The sequence below is a fragment of the Panthera onca genome, chromosome B4 (genome assembly GCF_046562875.1).
Source record: "Panthera onca isolate mPanOnc1 chromosome B4, mPanOnc1 haplotype 2, whole genome shotgun sequence".
Lineage (NCBI taxonomy): Eukaryota > Metazoa > Chordata > Mammalia > Carnivora > Felidae > Panthera > Panthera onca.
Window position 1 is genome coordinate 62,094,768 of NC_138345.1, and position 23,337 is coordinate 62,118,104.

General features: G+C 38.0%; 2 protein-coding genes across 3 annotated transcripts in view; both read right to left on the reverse strand.

Annotated features, from left to right (window-relative positions):
- ERGIC2 (ERGIC and golgi 2) overlaps positions 1 to 7,372 on the reverse strand; it is a 41,470-nt gene extending 34,098 nt beyond the window's left edge. Inside the window, exon 1 of one of the 2 annotated variants that reach the window (XM_060658030.2) lies at positions 7,242 to 7,372. The gene's annotated coding sequence lies outside the window, so the exon portion shown is untranslated. The remainder of the gene's footprint in view (positions 1 to 7,241) is intronic. The other variant, XM_060658029.2, reaches the window with a different exon arrangement.
- Positions 7,373 to 19,906: 12,534 nt separating this feature from the next.
- OVCH1 (ovochymase 1) overlaps positions 19,907 to 23,337 on the reverse strand; it is an 81,602-nt gene continuing 78,171 nt past the window's right edge. Inside the window, exons 31-33 of the mRNA XM_078449211.2 lie at positions 21,943 to 22,041; positions 20,753 to 20,886; positions 19,907 to 20,095 (exon numbers count right to left, since the gene is read on the reverse strand). Of these exons, the coding sequence (XP_078305337.2) occupies positions 19,931 to 20,095; positions 20,753 to 20,886; positions 21,943 to 22,041 (398 nt within the window). The 3' untranslated portion in view covers positions 19,907 to 19,930. The remainder of the gene's footprint in view (positions 20,096 to 20,752; positions 20,887 to 21,942; positions 22,042 to 23,337) is intronic.

Here is a 23,337-nt window from a genome sequence, read left to right on the forward strand (position 1 = left end):
GATCAAGTCCAACTCCAACTATAGATCTCTGGCTGCTTATCTATAAACCAAACTTAAAAGGATGAATTGTCAGGGCACCTGGCTGCGACTCACAGGGCACGTGACTCTTGATCTCAGGGTGAGTTCGAGCCTCACATTAGGGGTAGAGTTTACTTTAAAAACAAAAAAAAAAGAATGAATTGTCCCCATTTGTACAGTGTGACTACTTCCTCACTACATGTTCAACTCTTAACTAAATTTGCTCTAAGTCATGAACAACTTTTTTTTTAATGTTTATTTATTTATTTTTGAGAGAGAGAGAAAGAATGAGAACAGGGGAGGAGCAGAGAGAGAAGAAGACAGAATCTGAATCAGGCTCCAGGCTCTGAGCTGTCACCAAAGAGCCCAACATGGGGCTTGAACTCACGGACCACAAGATCGTGACCTGAGCCTAAGTCGGACACTCAACTGACTGAGCCACCCAACCACCCCATGAACAACTTCTTCAGTATAAAATTCTATGGACACTTTCTAGTCCTTTCCTAATTTTGCCTCTGAAAAAATAGTTTATCAATTCTTTTTCTTCTTGAAACAGCATCTTACCTTGCCTTAAATAATACTATATTCCTGATTTTCATTCTATCTCTAAGAACTTTGGTTTACTATGCAGATTCTTCTTCCACTCAGATTCAGCTCTAGGCCCTCCTCCGACTCTCTTTCCTAGTGATCTCCCCTCCCTTCAATTTCCATTTATATGCCCATTCTTCTCAAATCTTTATTCCCAGTACAAATCTCTCCGCAGACATATATTTTTGCTTTCTATATTTTCATGGGGTCATTCCAAAGGCAATTCAGACTCAATTAATTGCTTGTTTAACTTTCTGTTTTCTCCACTCTAATGTTAGGGCAGGAACCCTAACTTGATCTGTGTATCTCCAATACCTGGCACAGAGGTATACAATAAATATGAAAGGAAAGAAAAAAAAAAAAGGTGGGACATTCCCCAAAATATGAAGGAAGGAAATTTTCCCAGAAATACCCATGATAGCACAGCTTACCAATCAAAACAGTTAAGATAAGTAAATATATAAAAATATAAGATCCACAAGGAGAGGAATTTTTGTTTTTTTCATTATAGTAGTCCTAGTACCTAGAACAGTGGTTGGCACATAATAGGTATAGCATGGCTGAGCAAATGACAAAACTGAATTTTACTCCTAAACTTGCTATATTTTTATAAGTTTTATAAATATGTTCTTTTATATTATATATAAATATAAAGATATGACAAGCAGCTAGTAAGTTTTATAAACTTCTAACAATTCACACAGCTTATTCAGCACTCCTCCTACCTGGCTACCTCCCCGCCTCCATCTAGCATTTTCCATTCCTGTTTTCCATGATTACTCTTCTAGAATGGAGCACCTTGCCTCTCTGCTACTCCTCCTGTCCCATTCCTGTTAGTCCAGCACTAACCTGCATCATCAAAGAAACTCATTCCATCTCCAATACTTGCCACTCTACTCTACAGAGCCACTGTTCTGATATGAACAAGTTGTCCAATAACTTCTGTTTTTCTGAAAGCAATCCTTTTATCTGCTTTCTTCATGACACTTGACATTCTCCTGGTGGTAATGCCCTTCAAATCCTTACTTCATTTCTGAGACTCACCAGGTAAGGCAGTCGGTGTTTTATTATGATTTCTCAACCATTTCTTCCCTTTTCAAGTCTACTTCTAATAATAATAAACACAGGGGTGCCTGGGTGACTCAGTATGTTGAACATCTGGCTCTTGATTTCAGCTCAAGTCATGATCTCATGGTTTGAGAGTTCAAGCCCCATATCAGGCTCTGCACTGTCAGTGCAGAGCTTGTTTGGGATTCTCTCCCTCCCTCCCTGTCTGCCCACCCCCCACTCATGCACATGCACTCTCTCAAAAATAAATAAATCTTTAAAAAAATAATAATGAACACATATACTACCCAGAATTATAGCTTTCATATTTTACGTTAGGTATTATTTGAATTATTTATTTATTCATTTAATCCTCTAAACGACTCTATAAAGATGATACTATTTTTATTCTCATTTATAGATAAGGAAACTGAGGCACAGAACAGTCAGGTAGTATCTGCAGGGACACACAGCAAGTGGTAGAACCTGTATTCGAACCCAAACAACTTGGCTCCAGAGTCCATGCTCCAAACCACAGTGCACACTGATACTTCAGTACTTGTGATCATCTTCTAGTAACGTCTGGATCTATTTAAAATTTCCTTAGTAACTTTAGCACCTGGATCATTCAATATGCTTCTCTTCTTCCCCATTCCTTCACAGTCCTTTGCAAGTCATAACCCTATGACACTCATCCTGTGGCATTTATTCACAATGATAATGCTTTTACCATGTAAATGTAACAGATTTTCTAAGCCAGTGACCTCCATCTATGCAAAGCCACACACAAGCGAGACCATTTTTGGCTTCTCTTATAACTTTCAAAACAGTTCCATCTCCAAAATCCAAAACACTAGTTTTCCTCTCTGAGCAGAACCAATTATCCTTCCAGCTCTTTAATTTACTAACTAGGACAGAATTTGTTCTTCATTTTCCCTGTGTTTTCAGTACACTGGACTTCTCCCCGTTATCCAGTCCCACTGCTCCCATCCCCACTCTATTTCCTTCACTGTCTAGCTTGGTCAGCCACTTTTAAAAATGCATTTAGAAATACGCCAAATCACTGGTTTCCAGAAGTCACTGCCATGCTATTAGAAAATTTTCTGAACCTAAATAAAAAAAAAAAATGAAACTTTTAAGCTAAATTTATTCAATTTAAAAATATTTTATTGGAGAGTATTTCCTTCCTTTTTAATGTGTGTCAATTCTTTTATGAAATGATAAAAGTGGGTAATAGAGGTTTTTGTTTCTTTTGTTTTTGGATGTCCTGCTTTACTGAAATTAAAAACTGCAATTCTACATCAGTCCTCAAATCCAGCCCCTTTCCCTGTATTCCCTCTATATTTTGTGCTGGTCCACATAATCTAAAAATTTAGAAGCCATTGCATTAGAATTTTTTGCCCACTGGTTGGTGCTGCTCCTCATACTTTCCCAATCTCCAGACTGTTTTCTTCAATATCTTCCCTAAGCTGTCATGTATATTAAGAAGCAAACAAACAAAAAAAAGTCCAGGAAGTCATTGATAATAGTTGAGACTAAGACAATGCTTTGAAAAACTGCATAAGAAATAAGAAACCACCTTTCATGCCGGAACACAGACACACATTATCAACCCTCAATCTAAATAATGTCAACAAAGCCCACAGTTCATCATTGCATCCATTTGAATATGAGACTATAAAATGTTTTGCTAAAATTAAAACAGAGTTCATGACACCTTTTAAAGTCTGCTCAATTAAGTTTACTTCTCCAAACAAAAATGGAGAAACAATTTTACTCCTGCTACCCACATTTTATGAGCTAACTTCTATTTTTAATATATATTTGGCAACATGAGAAATATTTAATTGGTTAATATATATGACCATGCTGTGGGTTGAACTGGGTCCCCTAAAAGGATACATGGAAGTCCTAATCTTGGTATTTGTGAATGGACCTTATGTGGAAATATGGTAGTTGAATCTTTGAAGATGTAATTAGTTAAGATGAGATCAACTGGATTAGGGTGGCCCAAAATCCAATGACTCTTGTTCTTATCAGAAGTCCATTTGAAGAGACACAACCAGGAGAGAATGCCATGTGAAGACAGCGGCAGAGATAAGAGTCATGCATCTACAAGCCAAGAAGAGCCAAGGAGTACCCAGGTGCGACAGGATGCAAGGAAGGTTCTTTCCTAGAACAGCCAGAGGGAACATGGCCTTGCCAAGACCTTGATTTCCATCTGCTGGCCTCCAGAACTGTGAGATAATAAATGTCGACGTTTTTAAGCCATTCAGTTTATGGGAATTTGTGAGAGCAGCCCCGTGAAACTAATACAAGCCATTAATAAGAATGAGAAAGGACACAAAACAGGTATTATCCAGGCCATCAACAAACTTCAGAAACAAAAAGCAAAACTACTTACCTATAACTTTAAATTATTTGATTATATTGCATTAGAATACTTTACACTAAAAATTTTTTATGAAAGATAACTTAGTTTCAATTGACAAATACTATCACCCAAAAGTACTTAATTCTTTTCACTTTACAACTTAGACCTTTTACAAGAGTTCTTGTTATTCTTAAAATTGTTTACCCCAACATAATTCAAATAAATGTAATAACCTGCAAAGTTATTTTTAAAAAAGTATACTTGGAAGCTGAGTAAGGTGGTATAAATATGAATTTTGTGGTCAGAAAAACTTGGGTTACTACCTAGGCCCTTATTAGCTGTGACAATTTTGAAAAAATCCTCAGCATCACAGAATCCTCTATTATATTTTACTTTAAAAGGAGGGAGGGAGGCATAAAGGCTACCTCACAGTTTCTAACCAAGATAAAAATGAGTCATTTGATAAATGTTTCTAATTCTCAAAAGAAATACAAACATTTGTAGGATACTTGAAATTTATGTTTAAGTCTTTGAGGAAAGTGGGATAGTATCTGAGGTTAGTTAATGTCATGAACAGAATGAAGATGATATAAAGTGATAGAAAAGCTAAGAGCAGAGACTGTAGAGTGATGGCACAACACAATTTGGAAGTGCCTAGTAGCAATGTGAAGCAAGGACAAATATAATCCTCCTCAAATAATACACTGAGTATACTAACTACTGAATCAAAGTGTACAAAATTGAGGGACACCTGCGTGGCTTAGTCAGTTAAGCATCTGACTCTTGGTTTCGGCTCAGGTCATGATCTCACATGCGAGTTCAAGCCCCACATCGGGCTCTGCCCTGACAGTAAAAAGCCTGCTTGGGATTCTCTCTCTCCCTCTCTCTCTCTCTGCCCCTCCCCCACTCACGCTCTCTGTCAAAAATAAACTTTTTTTTAAAAAGTATACAAAACTGAAGTGGAAAAAGGTCAAGGACAGGAGAAATACATTTATAACAGAACGAGTATCTCCAAATGCAAGGAGAATGGGTTAACTAGCACCAAGAGCAGTACTGACGTAGACGGTAATAAGACCATATGTAGTAGAAAGGAGCAATTTGTACCTCAGTAATTAATAGAGGATAACAGCTTAAGAAAGCAAGCAACTGGAAGATGGAGTTTAAAGACATATTAACCACATAAAAGAAGAGTGTTTAATCACTTTAGGGATCAGAAAGAAATCACTTTAAAAAGTGTCTTCATGGGGGGCACCTGGGTGGCTCAGTCAGTTGAGCAATGACATGGGCTCAGGTCCTGATGCAGTTTGAAGAAGCCCCGTTCTTCAGGCTTGCTGCTGTCAGCCTGTCAGCGCAGAGCTTGGATTCTCAGTCCCCCTCTCTTTGCCCTGCCCCCCCCCCCCACTTGCACTCTCAAAAATAAACATCAAAAAAAAAAAAAGTGTCTTCTTCAGTCTTTAATTTGACTAAGTACCAAGGTAACATCTTTTTTTTAAATTTTTTTTAATGTTTATTTATTTTTGAAACAGAGAGAGACAGAGCGTGAACAGAGGAGGGCCAGAGAGGGAGACACAGAATCCGAAGCAGGCTCCAGGCTCTGAGCTGCCAGCACAGAGCCTGACGCGGGTCTCGAACTCACCGACTGTGAGATCATGACCTGAGCCAAAGTCGGATGCTTAACCGACTGAGCCACCCAGGCGCCCCAGTAACATCTTAAGTAACTACAGAAGTTAGGAACAGAAATGTTAAAATAACAAGAGCTAACATTTAATGCATGCTAACTATGACAGGCATTGTTCTAAGCGCTTTGCATATTTTAACTCATTTAATCCTCACCAACTACCTTACAGAGTTAGGTATTATTATTCTTATTCCCATTTTGCAGATAAGGAAACTAAGACACAAAGAGGTTAACTTGCTTATTGTGACATTAAAAGGCAGAAACAGAATAAATACAGAAAAACTGTTAAATAGGATTTGTTAGCTGCTAGAATGCCTAAGGTAATGTCTATTAAAAATAAGTTTCACCATTTCTTCCAATTAAACCATTAACCCCTAAATAAAATAAAATTTTTTCTTCTAATTCTTTTTTGATGTTCCAGGAGACGCCTGATTTCCTTTGAGAGATCTTTCAATCTTGATATATTTTTATGATCTGTACCCTCAAGCCATTTCAACTCAGTTGTGTACTACAGTTTACTATCAAAAAAAGCAAAACAAAACTCCTCTCCTCCTCCTCCCAAAACAATGAAATTTATTTTTTTTTCATGTTTTTCGAACTGGAATAACTGCACCAACTTAAAGATATCAATAAACAAAACAAGCAAACCTCCTGAATTTTAGAGTTTATGTATCAGGCTAGGCAATTACTTAAATACAACTTCAAACATATTAATAACTCCTGTTTTTAAAGGTATCTTTAATTGCCTCTGAAAGCCAGTCTTGCAACATTTTAACAGACATTATGTAACTTTGCATGAAGTTCGAGGGCACTAAATCCCAAATACAAAAATTACCTAAACATGTTTTCTCAAACAATGACCTATCAACTCTATATATAAGCTATATCCAAGGCTATTCTCTACCACGAATTGACAAGTTACCTTCCGAGGGTTTCTTAAACCTCGAGGGTTTAAGAAAAGTAGTTACACTCAGACCAGTCTCTCCTAAAGCATCTTGCCAGACCTGCCCCTTTCTCATTCCCCCAGGCGGCGTGCGAAACTCTGGAGACGAGGCCAAGACCTCGGTCTTTCTGAAAGAGAGCAACTTGCTGCCAAGAATTTGGTATTGGTCTGAATGGGGGTGGGGAGCCAGACACCTGGGAAGATAGGGACACGATCCGGCTGGTCTTCACAACGCGGGACCTTTCTCCCTGATGACGAGAGGAGCCACCGGGGCACAGGGCAGAGCGAGAAGCAATGGGTCAGGGTTAGCAGCTATCGGAGAAGCACTTAAACTCCTTCCGGTTGCAAGACAGCGCACAGACACCCGACTGAGAAGAAGGGAGCTCCCCCGCGCTGCGCTGCCCAGGGTCCTGCCAGTAACGCCCCCGGGGGAGGTGGAGCGGCTCCCCAGTCCGGCCCTCTCACCAAAAGACAGTGATGAAGACAGGGAACCAACCCCATGACAGACTCTTAGCCCCCTTAACCGCATTCACTACCGGAACAGCCTTGGAACAATCGGGAGAACATCACCCGGCGGGCTTTCAGTATTTTACCTTGTGTTATGGTACCAGCCGACCGCCATGTTTCGCAGAAGCCCGGGCCGCCGGGCTCCCGTTCACCCGAAAATATCGCGAGAACAAAAGCGACAACCACCGCTGAAAACGTCAGATGGGAGACAATGTAGAGTTCTCGCGATATTCCCTTTGCTTACGGAGCGCTTTGTGAATCAACAGGTGTGGTCGATATGAAAGGGGTGTGGCTAAACAGAACAGAGGTTGAAATGTATTTTAGGTGTAACCACGTGGCCAATAAGGAATCAACTTCTCCGGGAAGGAATGGGTTACCTTTGTAATGACACTTAGGGGCCACAGAATGAATCTCAACGCCTCATAGAGTGCTTCATCACTAATGACAGACTTGGGCACAGGTTTTATCATTTGCAACCCTAATGCGTATCAGTACAATCCGCATCATATTTTGTGACTTCTGTATTGGCCTCCTTATTTCCTCACGTCAAGAACATTTAGACTCGCTTTTTCAAACGAAATTTCACTAAATTGAAACTATCCCAGAATATAAAAGCAGATAAAGTGTTTCCACTGATGCAATTTCATTTCCAGACTTTTCATGTCAGGGTTAGTCCTTCACATATTTAAGAAGAAGCTTACTGTAGTGGGTAAGAGCTTAGAGCTTTAGGAACTGGTGCTAAATTTTAACTAGGATTTCCTGGGTTAAAATTCCGGTTCAACCATTTATGGGCACATCATTTCATCTCGTTTCCTTATCTGAAAAATGACGCGATAATAATAATTTCATGTGGTTGTTATGAGATCTAAGTGAGTTAATAAATATCTAAACTGTTTCTTTAACCTTAGCCACAAAGGTACCAGCAGACCATCCTTCTTTGTGGGTCTAAGATTATATGGGCTCTTGCTTGCATGGAAGCTAGCTAGCTGTTGTTCACTAGTTACATCTGGTCCCTGGTCTCCAGAGGAGTCTGCTTTCACGATAACAGCTGACCCCTAAGGGTTGGAATTCCCAGTATAGCAAAACTGACTAGTTTGATCCTCCTTATTTAAAAAACAACTCACCATTTTCCAGACTACCAAATGAAGACAAAATTAATTTCCCCTGAAGATTGAAACTCAGCTTAACTTCAAAATGAGGTGAATATTTAATCCTATGTTATTGGTGGTGGGTGTTATATCTGTGAAACAATTTGCTTAACACAAAAACATTACATTATATATTACCTGCAGAAGAGAATTGGGAAATAGGTTTTAAATTGGGGATTTAAACTGGTGCTAAACAACCTGTACTTTTTTTTTAAATTTATTTTAATGTTTATTTTTGAGAGAGACAGGGAGAGGCAGAGAGAGTGCATGCAACAAGTGGGGAGGGGCAGAGAGAGAGAGAGACACAGAATCCAAAGCAGGCTCCAGGCTCTGAGATGTCAGCACAGAGCCCAAAGCAGGGCTCAAACCCACAAACCACGAAATCACGACCTGAACCGAAGTCGGATGCGTAACTGACTGAACCATCCAGGCGCCCCTAAATAACCTATATTTGTACAGATGCTCAAAAGGTGTTTTCATGTTGCTTTTTTTTTCTTTATAGTTTGAGTAAAAGTTTTAGCAAGTTAGTAAAATTAAGATAGATAGATAGATAGATAGATATACAAATGCCCCACAAACACCTCAAATTCGATATATTCCAAGTGGATCTTATTATCCCCAAAGCTTTTTCATCCCTTCTATGCGTAGGAAAGTCAAGGGTACCACTAACGTTAGATTCAATCAGTTTAGAATCCTGTGTCTCCTCCCCCTTCTTACTACCAGTCCTCATGATCAGACAGTTCCTTTTATAAAATATTCTTAGTTTCGTGCTATACACCAGGTGCCTTCATTTTTATTTGCTTCTATTATACATGATTATCAATGTTATACTCAAATTGTGTACTTACATTTTCAAACATTGTGCTTTACACTCTTAAATAATTTTATCACCTACCAAGTTAGGACTTAAAAATCATTTTTCATGTGCCAAGTTTAAACTTGGTATGTCAGCTAATGGATAAATATTTTCAGTATGTTTATAGTGGCACTATCTGCCATTTAATATCTCTGTTTCAGTAGACTTAACACCAATATCTATAAAGCATTGTGCAACATTTCAGTATGACTAATAATAGATCATAGGGACCATAGATCACTCAATTAAACCTGTGACCTGGCCATTCATGTATCAAAGATTCGCTGAGTACCTTCTTTATGACAAGTGGTGTGTTAAGTACAGAACATGACCTAGTGACAAAGCAGACAATTCTTGTGGAATTCATACTACATTGGGGTATACAGTTACCAAATAATAAGCCCAAAAACAAATATATGACCGTGGCTGGTGTCATTTATCTTAATAGTTAGTAGTAAACTATTTATTTTAATAGTTATTAATAATGTATTATGTGTATGCAACATTTTTTATTATGGTCTTCAATAAATTTTAACACAAAAACATCCAGCTGAAATACAGATTTTATATAATATTCTCTACATTGATTACAACATTTGAGTTGGTGTTTTGCTTTTCATTTCCAAACATTCTTTGACTAATATTTTTCATCTTTGCATCATAGATGTATTGTCTCATCTATTTGATTAGCTGTTTTTTGTGAACTCTCAATATTTTAAAATAAATTGTAGCTCTTTTATATTTCTTAACGCTTTTATTTTTTAAATATTTATTTATTTTTGAGAGAGAGACAGAATGTGAGCAGGGGAGGAGCAGAGAGGAGACAGAATCTGAAGTAGGCTCCAGGCTCTGAGCTGTACCCACAGAGCCTGACACAGGGCATGAACTCACAAACTGCAAGATCATGACCTGAGCCGAAGTCAGTCACTTAATCGACTGAGCCACACAGGTGCCCCTATTTCCTAAAGCTTTTAAAAACATTACTAATTTCCTCCTAATAGCAGATGAAATTCTTTATATAAGTGCCTAGGTCATAATGTAATAAATACTCTAAGTTAAAAAGAGACAGCATATTTAACTCACATACTGTAGGTAGGCAAAATTTATTTTAAATCTTTTATTTATTTATTTATTTATTTATTTGATGCTTATTTATTTTTGAGAGAGAGAGGGAAAGGGAGAGATGGGGTGTGAACAGGAGAGGGGCAGAGAGAGAGGGAGACAGAATCTGAAGCAGGCTCCAGGCTCTGAGCTGTACCCACAGAGCCTGACACACGGCTTGAACTCACAAACCGCAAGATCATGACCTGAGCCAAAGTCAGTCACTTAATCGACTGAGCCACCCAGGTGCCCCAAAATCTTTTATTTTTATTTTTATTTTTATTTATTCTGAGAGAGAGAGAGAGAGAGAGAGAGAGAGAGAGAGAGAGAGAGAATTCCAAACAGACTCCACACAGATAATGCAGAGTCCAACTAGGGGCTTGAACCCATGAACCACAAGATCATGGCCTGAGCCGAAATCAAGACCTGGACACTTAAATGACTGAGTCATCCAGGTGCCCCCAAATTTTGATTTCAATAATATGACATAAATAGAAATGTCTGCAAGCTTTATCACCCATCAAACTCAGATGCCTTCAGGAGTCAGGCTATCTGCATATGTGTCTCATCCAAAAGCTTTCAAAGTCAAATTTCTTTCCAGACCAAATGTCTGATAACCCCTATAACAATCACTACCTAATTTTCACCTGTTGATGTTAATATTTATAAATTCATAATCCAGATGAACTTTGGAAGAGAATATCTAGGAGCAAGTATATTTGTATCTGTGTGTCTTTGTTTGCATAATTTTTATGTACATGGGCAAACTGGCATAAGTACATAAAAAGGGGGAAATAACAGTATGCTATGAGAGAAAAAAAAAATCAACTTTCAATTGAGCAGAGCATAAGATATTTTTCCATTTTATGGTATAATTATCTAACATTGATGTTGAGCTAAAAAGATGAAATAATTTCCATCCTATATATGGGATGTGTCCCTACAAGGTAATTTTCATATCAGGTCAAAAATACATGAACATCTAAATATATAAATAATATATGGTCAGGATAGAGATGCTTTGACTAAAAAATATATACCTTACTATCACTGTTCAAAAGAACCTAACTTGGCAAATTCTTTTATTTGTTAAACTTGTTTTCCTAAGAAAAGGATAGTTGAGCCATCAGTAGTAAGGGCCTCTCCTTTCTGTCTGGGTCTTAGAAGGAAAGAAGCCAGTGAGACATAAGCATTCTCCCTTACCCTACACACACTTCCTCCTGAAGTAGGATTTGAGGGAGTAAGCTTGGTCAGAAGTTGATTTTCCTCTAATGGAGGGTATTTACATTGGGGGGGACCCCCTTAAAGATGGGAGTCTTTGACACAGATTGGGGCTGCTGCCCAATGGATATCACTTCCATCCTATAAGGGTGATGTTCTAGAACACACCGATCCCCCTTGGTATTCCCATAATAGCAGTGTTGCAGATCGCTGAGCCTGAGTTAGGAGAAACCACTAACATCAGTCTGTCATAAGCCAACTCCATGTTGAACGCATAGGAATCCATTGGAGTCTTCCCTTTGGAGGCAAAAGGTGGAAAAATATGAGGCTGAGAGATTAGTACCATTCCCATATTTTTCTTTTTGTCTATACACCAAACAAATAGTTTTGATTCAGTTAAGCTATGAGATTTGTCAGGGAAAAATTGAAAAGATTTAATTATGATAAAGCTTTAAATGCACTAGCAAAGGCCATAATGGACAGTGTGCCTTCCTCCTTGCTCTCTCTTGGATCATCCTTCAGGAAAATGCAGTTCTGTCACAGGCATACTTAAGAAGTCCAGTGGAGAGGTCCCCATAGTAAAATTTGCTTTAAATGTTCCCAATGAGAAGTTTAAAGCCACTCAGATCCCTGACCTATTGTGTGAGACCTCTTTTTCTCCGAAATCTTACATCATTTTCTTGTCCTTAGTACTCTTAAATTTCAGTGATGTGTCTGATATGGATCCACATCTTCATTGGTGTGCAGTGTATCCAGTGGCTCATTTCAGCCTGACAACTCATGTCCTTTGGTTCTAGGAAGTTTTCTTATTTTCTTAATTTCTCTTTTCTATTTTCTCTGTTATTTCATTCTTATACTCCTATTGTTATATAATATCTTCTGGACTTTATAAACATTAAGAGGAAATGGGACAAGGACAGCAGGGAAATAAAGAATTATATTTTGGGACCCCTGGGTGGCTCAGTCAGTTGAGTGTCCAACTTCGACTCAGGTCATGATCTCATGATTTGTGGTTTGAGCCCCGTGTCCGGCTCTGTGCTGATAGCTCAGAGCCTGGAGCCTGCTTTGGATTCTGTGTCTCCCTCTCTCTCGCCTCTCCCCCCCTCATGCTCTCTTTCTCAAAAATAAACAAACATTAAAAAAATTATACTTTTTGCTTTATACAACCACAGTATTGGTTTTTTTTAATTAGCACTATTTCTTTGCATTTATTTCTTTAAAAGGTATAAATTAAAATTAAGTAAAATTAAAAGCAATGTATGATAATTAGGAAGTGGGGGAGACTTCTGGTTGCTTAAATACTCTTTTCTCATTTAGTTCCAGAACCCTGGACAATAAACTCAAATGAAGAACTACATTCACAAGCTTGTCAAGCAGGGTGGGCAGATATGTAAGTAAAACTCATTGAGTGGGACTTTTTTTTAACATTTATCTATTTTTGAGACAGAGACAGAGCATGAACAGGGGAGGGTCAGAGAGAGATGGAGACACAGAATCCGAAACAGGCTCCAGGCTCTGAGCTGTCAGCACAGACCCCGACGCGGGGCTCGAACTCACGGACCGTGAGATCATGACCTGAGCCGAAGTCGGACACCCAACCGACTGAGCCACCCAGGCGCCCCTGAGTAGGACTTCTATGAAAGCCATTTGTTCTCTTTACTCCTTACCTTCCCTCTTCTCTGCTTGGAATGTGGGTGTGATGGCCTGACCCCAGCAACAATTTTATGGCTTATGGATTGAATTCATACACTGAAGATGATGGAGGAGGAAGACAGAAAAAGCCTCAGGCTATCATAGCTGTAGAGCTGCCTCCTAGTTTCCTGACTTCATTTAGGGAAGAGAATAAAATCCTAATTCCTTCAAGCTACTGCAGTAAAGTCTTTTTAATTAGCATCTGGCAAGTAATTCCTAATAGATTCAAAGAAATTTTCACTATTTTTGACCTCTGAAAACAGAACCTCCCTATTACATATAAGCCTTATTTTTACCTCTACATTTTATTTTCATTCACATGTCCAAATGTGTGCATGAAGCTGGCCCCACTCCAGTATCTCCCTGCTTCCAGTGTCATTTCCCTAGTTCAAACTCCACACGTACACTAGTGTTGTCTGTCCTCTGAAAACACTCATCGTTGTCATATGGTGATTAAGGTCTGCAATCATCAAAACCTATGTGCTAATTCTGCTGTGAAACTAGCTGTTTAAACATGCTCATGCTCTCTCAATAATAAATAAACATTAAAAAATTTTTAATATAAAACAAATCACTTAACGTCTCTTGCTTCAATCTCCTCATTGGTAAAATGGGAGAGACGATGCCTTTCTGATACGATTGGGCTTAGAATTAAATTAATATATGTAAAGTAGTTGGCACACAGAAAGCTATTAAGGTAGCCTGATGTCATTCCCCAATTAAATCCTTTAGGGATAAGAAAGAGAATTATTGAAAAAGACGTGGAGACATAAAGAAATGAGTAACTGAAAAGATATATAGATACTTATATCTCAAAGAGCAAGTCTTAATAAAATCAACCTTTCCCCAAGTAATATATGACAGTCTCTTCCTGCCACATGTAACAGTTTATTGCTGGATTTTGGCCACATTCAACTATCAGAGTTTAATCAGATTTGACCCATCCTGATAAAAGTTATTAAAGCAATTAAGAACTCTGAAACTACTTGAAAAAGGCTGTGTACAATTCAATGATTTTAGAAAATTTATGGAGTTGTGCAATCATTGCCATAATCCAATTTTAGGACATTTTCATCACCCCCATTTTGTTATCTCCTGCTCTCACCCATAGCCATAGATAGCCATTGTTCTGCTGTCTCAATAAGTGTATTTTTAAGACACTTCATGTAAGTGGAATTACAGTCTTTTGCAACGGGATTCTTTCACTTAGCATAATGAGTTTGAGGCTCACTTTTTAAACTTTTAATTGTTCCCTTTTGTACAAAAATATTTTTAAAGGATTCAGGGTGTGGGGAATCCTCTTTAAAAGCTTTATTTTAGGAAAATGCACAAGATAATAATCACATGAATTGAAAGTTTACCAGGAGTCAGCTACTCTTTTAAGTGTTTTAAATTTATGAACTCCTTTAACTATAGGATATCTCTATGAATAGGTTTCTTTTATTACTTCCATTTTATAGATGAGGAATTAGAAATACAACAAGGCTAATTTGCCCAGTCATAACACTGATTAATGATAGAGCTGGAATTTGAACCCAAGAAGTCTGGCTTCAGAACCAACACTTAATCCCTATGCCCTGGGCTATATTAATAGCCCAGGGGTTATTAATATCACATTCAAAACATTTTCATAAAGATTAGCTTGAATAATTAAAGGAACCCAATGGAAATATCAGGTAATGTCTGGCATTCAGAAGATATTCAGACACATTTTAAACCCTTTTTCCCTAGAAGAGAATGGATAGTACAAAATGTAACTGCCAGCATTAACTAAGAAAAATTAATAGGCTGACTGTTAAAAGTGACATCAGCAAATACAAGTCACAAGAGCAATTCATGTTCTAGACAAAGGAAATCACAGAAAAATGATAGGGTTTAATGCTCTAGATGTATGTGGAACATTCTAATTAACCGGACAGAAGGATAAGTTCTACCCTGAGGAACTAGTGTAATTAAAATGGCCTTAAGTTGGGGAGGGGGATGAATGAGATAAAACAGATTCAGAGTACACTGATCAATGTATAGAATTGTTGCATCATTATACTGTACACCTGAAGCTGATATAACATTGTATGGTAATTATACTTCAATAAAAATATTTTAAAAACCACAGTGATATGGAAAGATCTCCAGCCTGTATGATCAAATGGAAAAACCAAGTTTAGAACAATTTACACGTTATTCTTGTGTTTAATGGGAGAAAATAAAAATATGCATTCATGTTTGCATTTATTTGCACAAAAACACTGGAAGAATATACAATAATGCAATAAAATTTAAAAAGGCCTTTAAGTAGATTTACATGGTGTATTTGATATATACAGAAGCATATATAAGTTATGAAGTAAGATAATATCCATGAAGCCACCACTCAACTAGAAAATTATTAATAGCATTGAAATGACTTGTGTGTGGTTCCTCCAGCATATCTTACTGCCTTCCCACTACTCCAAATACTGGGCTACATTCCCTGTTTTTTTTTAACCATATATGATGTAAGCCTAAGCAAAATAATGTTTAAATTTGCTGGTTTCTAAGCTTTACAATGGCACCTAATCTTTTGAAATTTGCGTTTTAAGTTCAGCATTGTTTCTAAGATTCACCTAAAGAGCCTGTGGACTGTTTTCTATTTTTTACTCCTACATGAGTATACCACATTTTGATTATCCATGCTTCTATATGGGGTATTCAGAATTCCAGCATTTTGCTGATACTTACATTTCTGTAAACATTCTTGTACATGTTCACTGGTCATGGTTGCCTCATTTCCTCTATGACGCTGTCTCAAACCCGACTGCACATTACAATCATGCCAGGAGCTTTAAAAAGCTCCAGATTTTACATCTTATTGCAGCCATGGTTGAAGACAATTCCCTAGGGCATACACCTAGGGGTAGAATTGCAGACTCAGAGGACACTGGCATCTTCAATTTTCCTGATCATGTCTCAGTCTTCCAAAGCTGGAGTTCCTGATTACTCCCCAGCCCCACCAGCAGTGAGGAGATTCCGCTTGCTCCACATTCTCATTATATTTATATTGTCATACTATGCAACTGTTTGCCAATTTTGGAGAATGCAGAAAGGCATTGTTCCTTGCTTTTGTATTCTGTTCCATCGGTCAATCTCTGCAGCAATATTATAATCGCTGTCTTAATGACTATAGCTTTTAACCTCTGTTAAAATTCTCCCACTATATTCTGCCTTTTTCTTACTTTTTTTTTTATGTTTATTTTTGAGAGAGAGAGAGAGAGAGATTGAGTGCACAAGCAGGGGAACTGCAGAGAAAGAGAGGGAAACAGAGGATCTGAAGCAGGCTCTGTGCTGTGAGTGCAGAGCCCAGTGTGGGGTTCAAATCCATGAACCATGAAATCATGACCTGAGCTGAAGTCGGTTGCTTAACCTACTGAGCCACCAGGTACCCCTCTTTTTTTTTTAAGTTTATTTTGAGAGCGAGAGAAAGAGAGAGAGAGAGAGAGAGAGAGAGAGAGAGAGAGAGAGAGAATGAATCCCAAGAAGTCTCCATGCCATCAGCGCAGAGCCCCATGTAGGGCTCGAACTCACAAACCATGAGAGATCATAACCTGAGCCAAAATCAAGAGTTGGATGCTCCACTCACTTAGCCACCCAGGGGCCCCTATTCTGCCTCTTTTTAAGAGATTTTAGATGTTTTGCTCCCAGCAATTGTTTGTGTTGCCATTATTTGACAATTTGATGATTTATTCTTAGTTTGTAAATATCTGCAGGGAAAAGAAGAATGAGAGTGATAATCTTGTGACAATACAGCAAAGACCAAGATGAAATCAAGACCAGTGCCAAACATTATTGATCTTTGGTGAGAATTAGATACTTGTTAGACTTAATATTGTTGACTCTTGAACTGACAACATGCATGAAACACTGGAACTAGACTGCTGAAAATCATATGAAAGAAACAAGGTGGAGGTGGTGAGAAGAAATGAAGTCATGCAATTTCTGGCTTATGAATGAACACATTTGGGGTAGCTGGGTGGCTCAGTCAGTTGAGCGTCCAGCTCTTGATCTCGGCTCAGGTCGTGATCTCACGGTTTGTGAGATTAAGCTCACGTCAGGCTCGGCACTGATATTTCTCTCTCTCGCTCTCTGCCCTTCCCCCGTTCTTTTGCACACTCTCTCCCTCTCAAAATAAAAAGAATGAACACATTTTCCAAAAACATAAATGACAGGAGAAATTCAGAGTATGTAGAGTTGTCAATAGGAAAATAGTTTGATACAGATTTCTTTAACATAAGTGATTGGCATGTATCACTTTAAAACAAAAAAACCAACTAATACTTGAGCTCAAATATTACTTCTGCAAAACCATCACCCATTCCTGCAGAAAGTATCGGTTGTTCTCTCTCAGGCTGCCATGTTGAATGGTAATTATCTTTGTGTATCATTCTTTTCCATTGTAATGAGAGTCTAAAGATGAGGGAAACTTCTTTCTGGTTGCCTCTATTTGCCACATAGTAGGGGCTCAAAAATGATATTTTTAAATACATACATGGAAAATTAGGTGATTAGGTTTCTAATTTCTTTAAATTTGGCTATATACCTACTGTATCAATTTACATAGTGTTGATTGCAATCTGGCACACCTATAGCTTGACCTTGCAATGTAAACAGGAGAGTTCTTGCAAAGAAGGTCAAAGTAAGAAAGTGTATGCCCTTCCTCAATTGAATTGGCTTTCAGCCAGAGGCAGGGCAAGTACAACAGTCTAAGAGGCCTCTCTAATACAGAAAAGATTAAATATGGAAGAATTTAAAAATTATTGCCAACTGAAGCTGAAAAGAGAGCACCAAATAGCTTCTGACCCTTGTAGGAAAATCAGGCAGTTTCCCGAGGTGGTACATAGAATGCTAATCCCATATCCTTTGCTGACAGAGCCCTGAAGTATCACCACCACCAGGTCACTGTCCCTGGAGGTCACAATGGAGATTGTGCCAGCACCAAAATTAACCACTAGCAAATCTCACTGTGAAGCAAAAAAGGCTGTAGACAGGACACTTTAAATTTTTTTTTTAACATTTATTTATTTCTTGAGAGAGAGCAAGCAGGGAAGGAGCAGAGGGAGAGGGGGAGTCACAGAATGCAAAGCAGGGTGCAGGCTCTGAGCTGTCAACACAGAGCCTGACGCAGAGCTCGAAGTCACAAGCTGCAAGATCATGACCTGAGCCAAAGTCAGATGCTTAACCGACTGAACCACCCAGGTGTACCAGACTGACACTTTAATACAGCCCATCTTTAATCCCTTTTAATGTAATCTGATAAAAAAAAAAAAAGAAATTCAACAAGAGACAAAGTAAAAATCGTACAAAATAGATTAACGGAAGAACTAGAGAATCCCCATTGCAAATCTCATCATCCATTTTACTCAGAGACCCTGTCAAAGAGCATAATTGAAATCAATGCAGGCAGTTTAGAACAATGTCCACGGAAGAAGTTTTTACCAAATACTAGGATATTTATAATACTTCCCCTTTGTAGCATTTGCAAAAGAGAGCAGGGATTGAAAGAGAGTGTGTGGGCTGAGGACAAAGAAATGACAGAAAGGGAAAGAAAGATCAGAGAGAGAATGAGAAAATATATTGCCTATCTCCTTATGAGTTGCTCTTTCATGGGGTTATATATGTGCTTACCTAAAGTTGAACTATACTCTGTTTCTGAATGCTATAATCTTGGAAACCAAATGATAAATTTTGGGTGGAAATATATAAAATAAGAAAAAAAAGTTGCTACAGGCTCTCATTCTATATTACATATTTCTGTGGTGGATTTCATTCAGTCTTCTGGCTCAGGGACCTCCCTTAGTTCCTTCTCCCTTATTCTTAGCTACAACTTAGAAAGATGAGCATATTGGTTAACTGAAGTTCAGATGAATTGCTTTGTAAACAATTGAAATATCCTAACATTTGATCTAAAAAATTTAAAAATCAAGTGGTAAGCCTGATAAATAATTCCTTAAATGTCCATTGTTCATTGAAATTCTGAAACTTAGAGGCATGGTTCCTATCTCACTGTACTCAGTGCACTGTTGTGTGTGAGGGAAATTAAGAATTATATGGACTGAATAACATTTGCTTGTATATTCTAATTTTTACCAAACTAGAAAAATAGTACAAGTGTATATGATTGTATTCAAATAATGACATATACATGGCATACTAAATATGAATTTAATGACATTTCAGATTATAAATTCCCAGGAGGCATGAATCAACATTATCTTTCTGTGTTCAATGTTTTTTTTTTCAACGTTTTTTTTTTTTTATTTATTTTTGGGACAGAGAGAGACAGAGCATGAACGGGGGAGGGGCAGAGAGAGAGGGAGACACAGAATCGGAAACAGGCTCCAGGCTCCGAGCCATCAGCCCAGAGCCTGACGCGGGGCTCGAACTCACGGACCGCGAGATCATGACCTGGTTGAAGTCGGACGCTTAACCGACTGCGCCACCCAGGCGCCCCTCAATGTTTAATATTAAATGCATGTACACACCAAATCCAAGCTCCTCTGTGACAAGGGTTGGAGGAAGGGTCACTGGGTCTTTTAACACTGACCAGAGACTTATTTTTCAGAGATGCTGTTAGGTACTTCCTTTCCCATTTATGAACAGAGTTCCATCGTGCTACTCTTTTTTTTTTTTTTTTTTTTTTTTTTAAATTTTTTTTTTTTCAACGTTTTTTTATTTATTTTTGGGACAGAGAGAGACAGAGCACCATCATGCTACTCTTTAGTGATCACACTTCCCCTCCAGTGACAGATGTGATCCAGTCCCTGTAGGCAGAAATTCTGGCAAAGACTGTTGGTGCAGTGGGCTGGCAGTTACTGCTGCCCCAGCTCACGATACCGATGAGCTTGTATTGTCCGTCCTGCACGCACTGCAGAGGGCCTCCCGAATCTCCCTGCAACCGGCAAAAAGAGAAGTTCTTCTGGCTGCACAATTCATAATGGATGCTCACCTCCACCGCAGAGGTGATCAGACAGTGCGTAAGTCATTCTGCCACCTCTCATTACTGCTCACGACAGCAGAGGCAAATAGGCAGTTGGTGGATATTACAGATCTCTGAATCAGATTGAAACCTCTATTCTCAAAAGGAGGCTAAAAGGTACATTAAACACAAAGTCATTTAATGCTGACAACAGACTGTGTCTTGCAGAAAGTTTCAAGCATCTACTTAATATAAATCACGAAATTATGGCTTTGAGTTACATTAAAATATCTTTATATTTTCAATGCTACTAGAAGTAGATGCTCTGAGTGGTCTAATTCAGCTGTGAAGTTGAGACATAATAAATTATTTTTATAGGTCAAAAACAGTAGAACATCATCAATTTCACACAGTCACCCAAGCAAATGAATGAGCAATTCCTTTTGAGAATTGCATTCACTTCGAGTTTCAAATTAGCAATGACAGTACATCAGCTTAGCAATGTACTTCCTCTACTCACTTTTCGTTTTACAACTACCATGCACTTATACCTCTTTGTGGTCAGCAAACACCCATTCATGAGACACACTGAGAAGAAAACTGCACTCATCAGCACCATCCTTGAATTACCATGCATGAGGATGATCCTGCAGCCCCTCCACATATATTGGTGTTTTTAATATCCAGTCCCCAGTAACTTCGACAAGATGTACTACTGATCAGTGGTACAGCTGCCTGCTGCATTGTTTTAGAAAATTCGTCTTCTAGTAGGAAAGGAATAAAAACACAAAAATGTTTATGGACAAAACATCTGGGACATAAACATATGGGACAAAATATATGGGACAAAAATAGCCCATATATATCCAAGGGTTAAGTCCCACCCAATTCTCCTCTCTCCGCACTGTAATGACGCTGTTAAGTGATTTGTATAAAACATATTATTACTCCAGGTCACTTATACAACAGGAACCATCGAAAGAAAGAAAGAAAGAAAGAAAGAAAGAAAGAAAGAAAGAAAGAAAGAAAGAAAGCAAGCCCACTTCATGTGGTTCTTTTATTTTTTGTACAGTCCCAAGAAAATAGAAAAATGACATCACTATATGGAAGGACAAAGGAAGTTTATACCCAAATCAGTTGGTGATAAAGCAAACAACACGTTTCAGTTTTTACACATTTAGTCTATATCCCATTGGTTTCATGGTGTTCTTATTCTCTTGACTTGACTTCACGTTTCAGTGTTGACACTGGAGGTGACAACTGAAACTGCATTCTGACTTATTCTTTATTTTGCTGGATATTTGTTAACTTGTTAACTCAGCTGTAGAATATGGAGGATGTGAGATCAGAGTCATGAGTTTGACCTATACGCAGACTATTTTCACATCATCTTTCCACCACTTACCATTCATACTAGCCTATGATTTCAGAAAAATGCATCACATCTTTGGAAATAGGCTCATGTCTTTAAGTAGAGGTTTTCACAGTAGCGGCCCCTATACTGTTGTGAAAGCAAGTGTGTGTGCTCACAGTGCAGCTGGGGGAAAATTACATATAAATGAGACACACAAATATTTACTAGGTACTAAAATCACTAGATGTTTTCTAACACAAGTTTTTACAAGTATCGGTGAACTAATACTAATGAATATGATGTCATAAAACCCAAGTAGTCACCTTTAGATCCATAGTGGAAAAGACTTTTTCTACTATCATTCCTATGAAAAATACAGAAAAATTAAAAATAAGTAAACAATATATTAGACTCCACAAATATTTGTTTGGATTCTAATCTTGGAAGAGGCAGTGAGTATACTCACGATATGGTTCAGTTATTCCCCATCCAGCAGTCATATATTTGGAAAGTAAATTTATTTTATCATATTTCCCTGGCAAACAGATTAGAGACACAAACTCTCCTAGAATGAGAAAAAGGCAAATATCATTTAGTCCATGGGATTGATATTATCTGTACTGTTTGCTCTTCAATGATAGCCCTAAAAGTAACAATTTTGATCTGACAGTACCCATTTTAACCCTGTAATTTAATAAATAAGACTTCCAGAAGATTCCATCTATTAATTACTCAGAAGGGATCACCTCAATTTACATGTTACCACTTTATTCCAGGTATTACCATATCTTCCTAGGACAACAGAAACACAAGCCCCGCATAGAGGCATGCCCTGCATGGTTTCTTATCCAGTAACCATTTTAAAAAATGCATCTGCCTTTTTGTTTACATGCCTTCAGAACATCACCTTGTTGAATACGAGATGACAGTGCAGAACAATATAATTATCTTTTCTCTTCAGTGGTATTACATGAAGGATGGAGAAAAACCACATTTGTAGCAATTTAAACTTTTAAAGTATTTTTATAGCTAGTAAGTATCTTTGTGTCTATCTTCATAGGTATATTATAAAATAGATTGATATATGTTTAAACATTCACATTTTTTCTTATCACCAAAATTGGAATATATATATGAAATATATTTGTATATATTTGTATGTATCATTACAAAATTCATAAATATTGTCGGTTTATGTGTTTATGTGTGTACACACACATTCTCTCTCTCTCTCTCTCTCTCTCTGAATTTGTCCCTGTGTTTGCTCTCCCATGCTGTTTGACTTCAATTTTATTCAGACTTTTATACACTTACATGTTTCAACATATCTGCTGTCCTAGACCATTTATTTCAGTGATTTGTTCTTTATTTTTACTGCTGTCTCTTAGTAAAATCACACAAAGCTCTGTAACTTGTTTTTTTTCTTACTTTTCTTTCTATACACATGCCAACTGATTCCAAATCTTACATTATGCTACTTTCATAGATATAATCATTGCTCAATCATATCAATTCCTGACATTTCCTTGAGCTAAAATATATTCCCTCTACCAACATATTTTTTAATCAGCCATTTTTCTTATTCTGATTTTCTTCATTTACTAGGTTATGGTCAAATCATCTATATCATTGCATATAGACTTATAATATATTTTTTTTTTTAATTTTTTTTTTATTTTTGGGACAGAGAGAGACAGAGCATGAACGGGGGAGGGGCAGAGAGAGAGGGAGACACAGAATCGGAAAGAGGCTCCAGGCTCCGAGCTGTCAGCCCAGAGCCTGACGCGGGGCTCGAACTCACGGACCGTGAGATCGTGACCTGGCTGAAGTCGGACGCTTAACCGACTGCGCCACCCAGGCG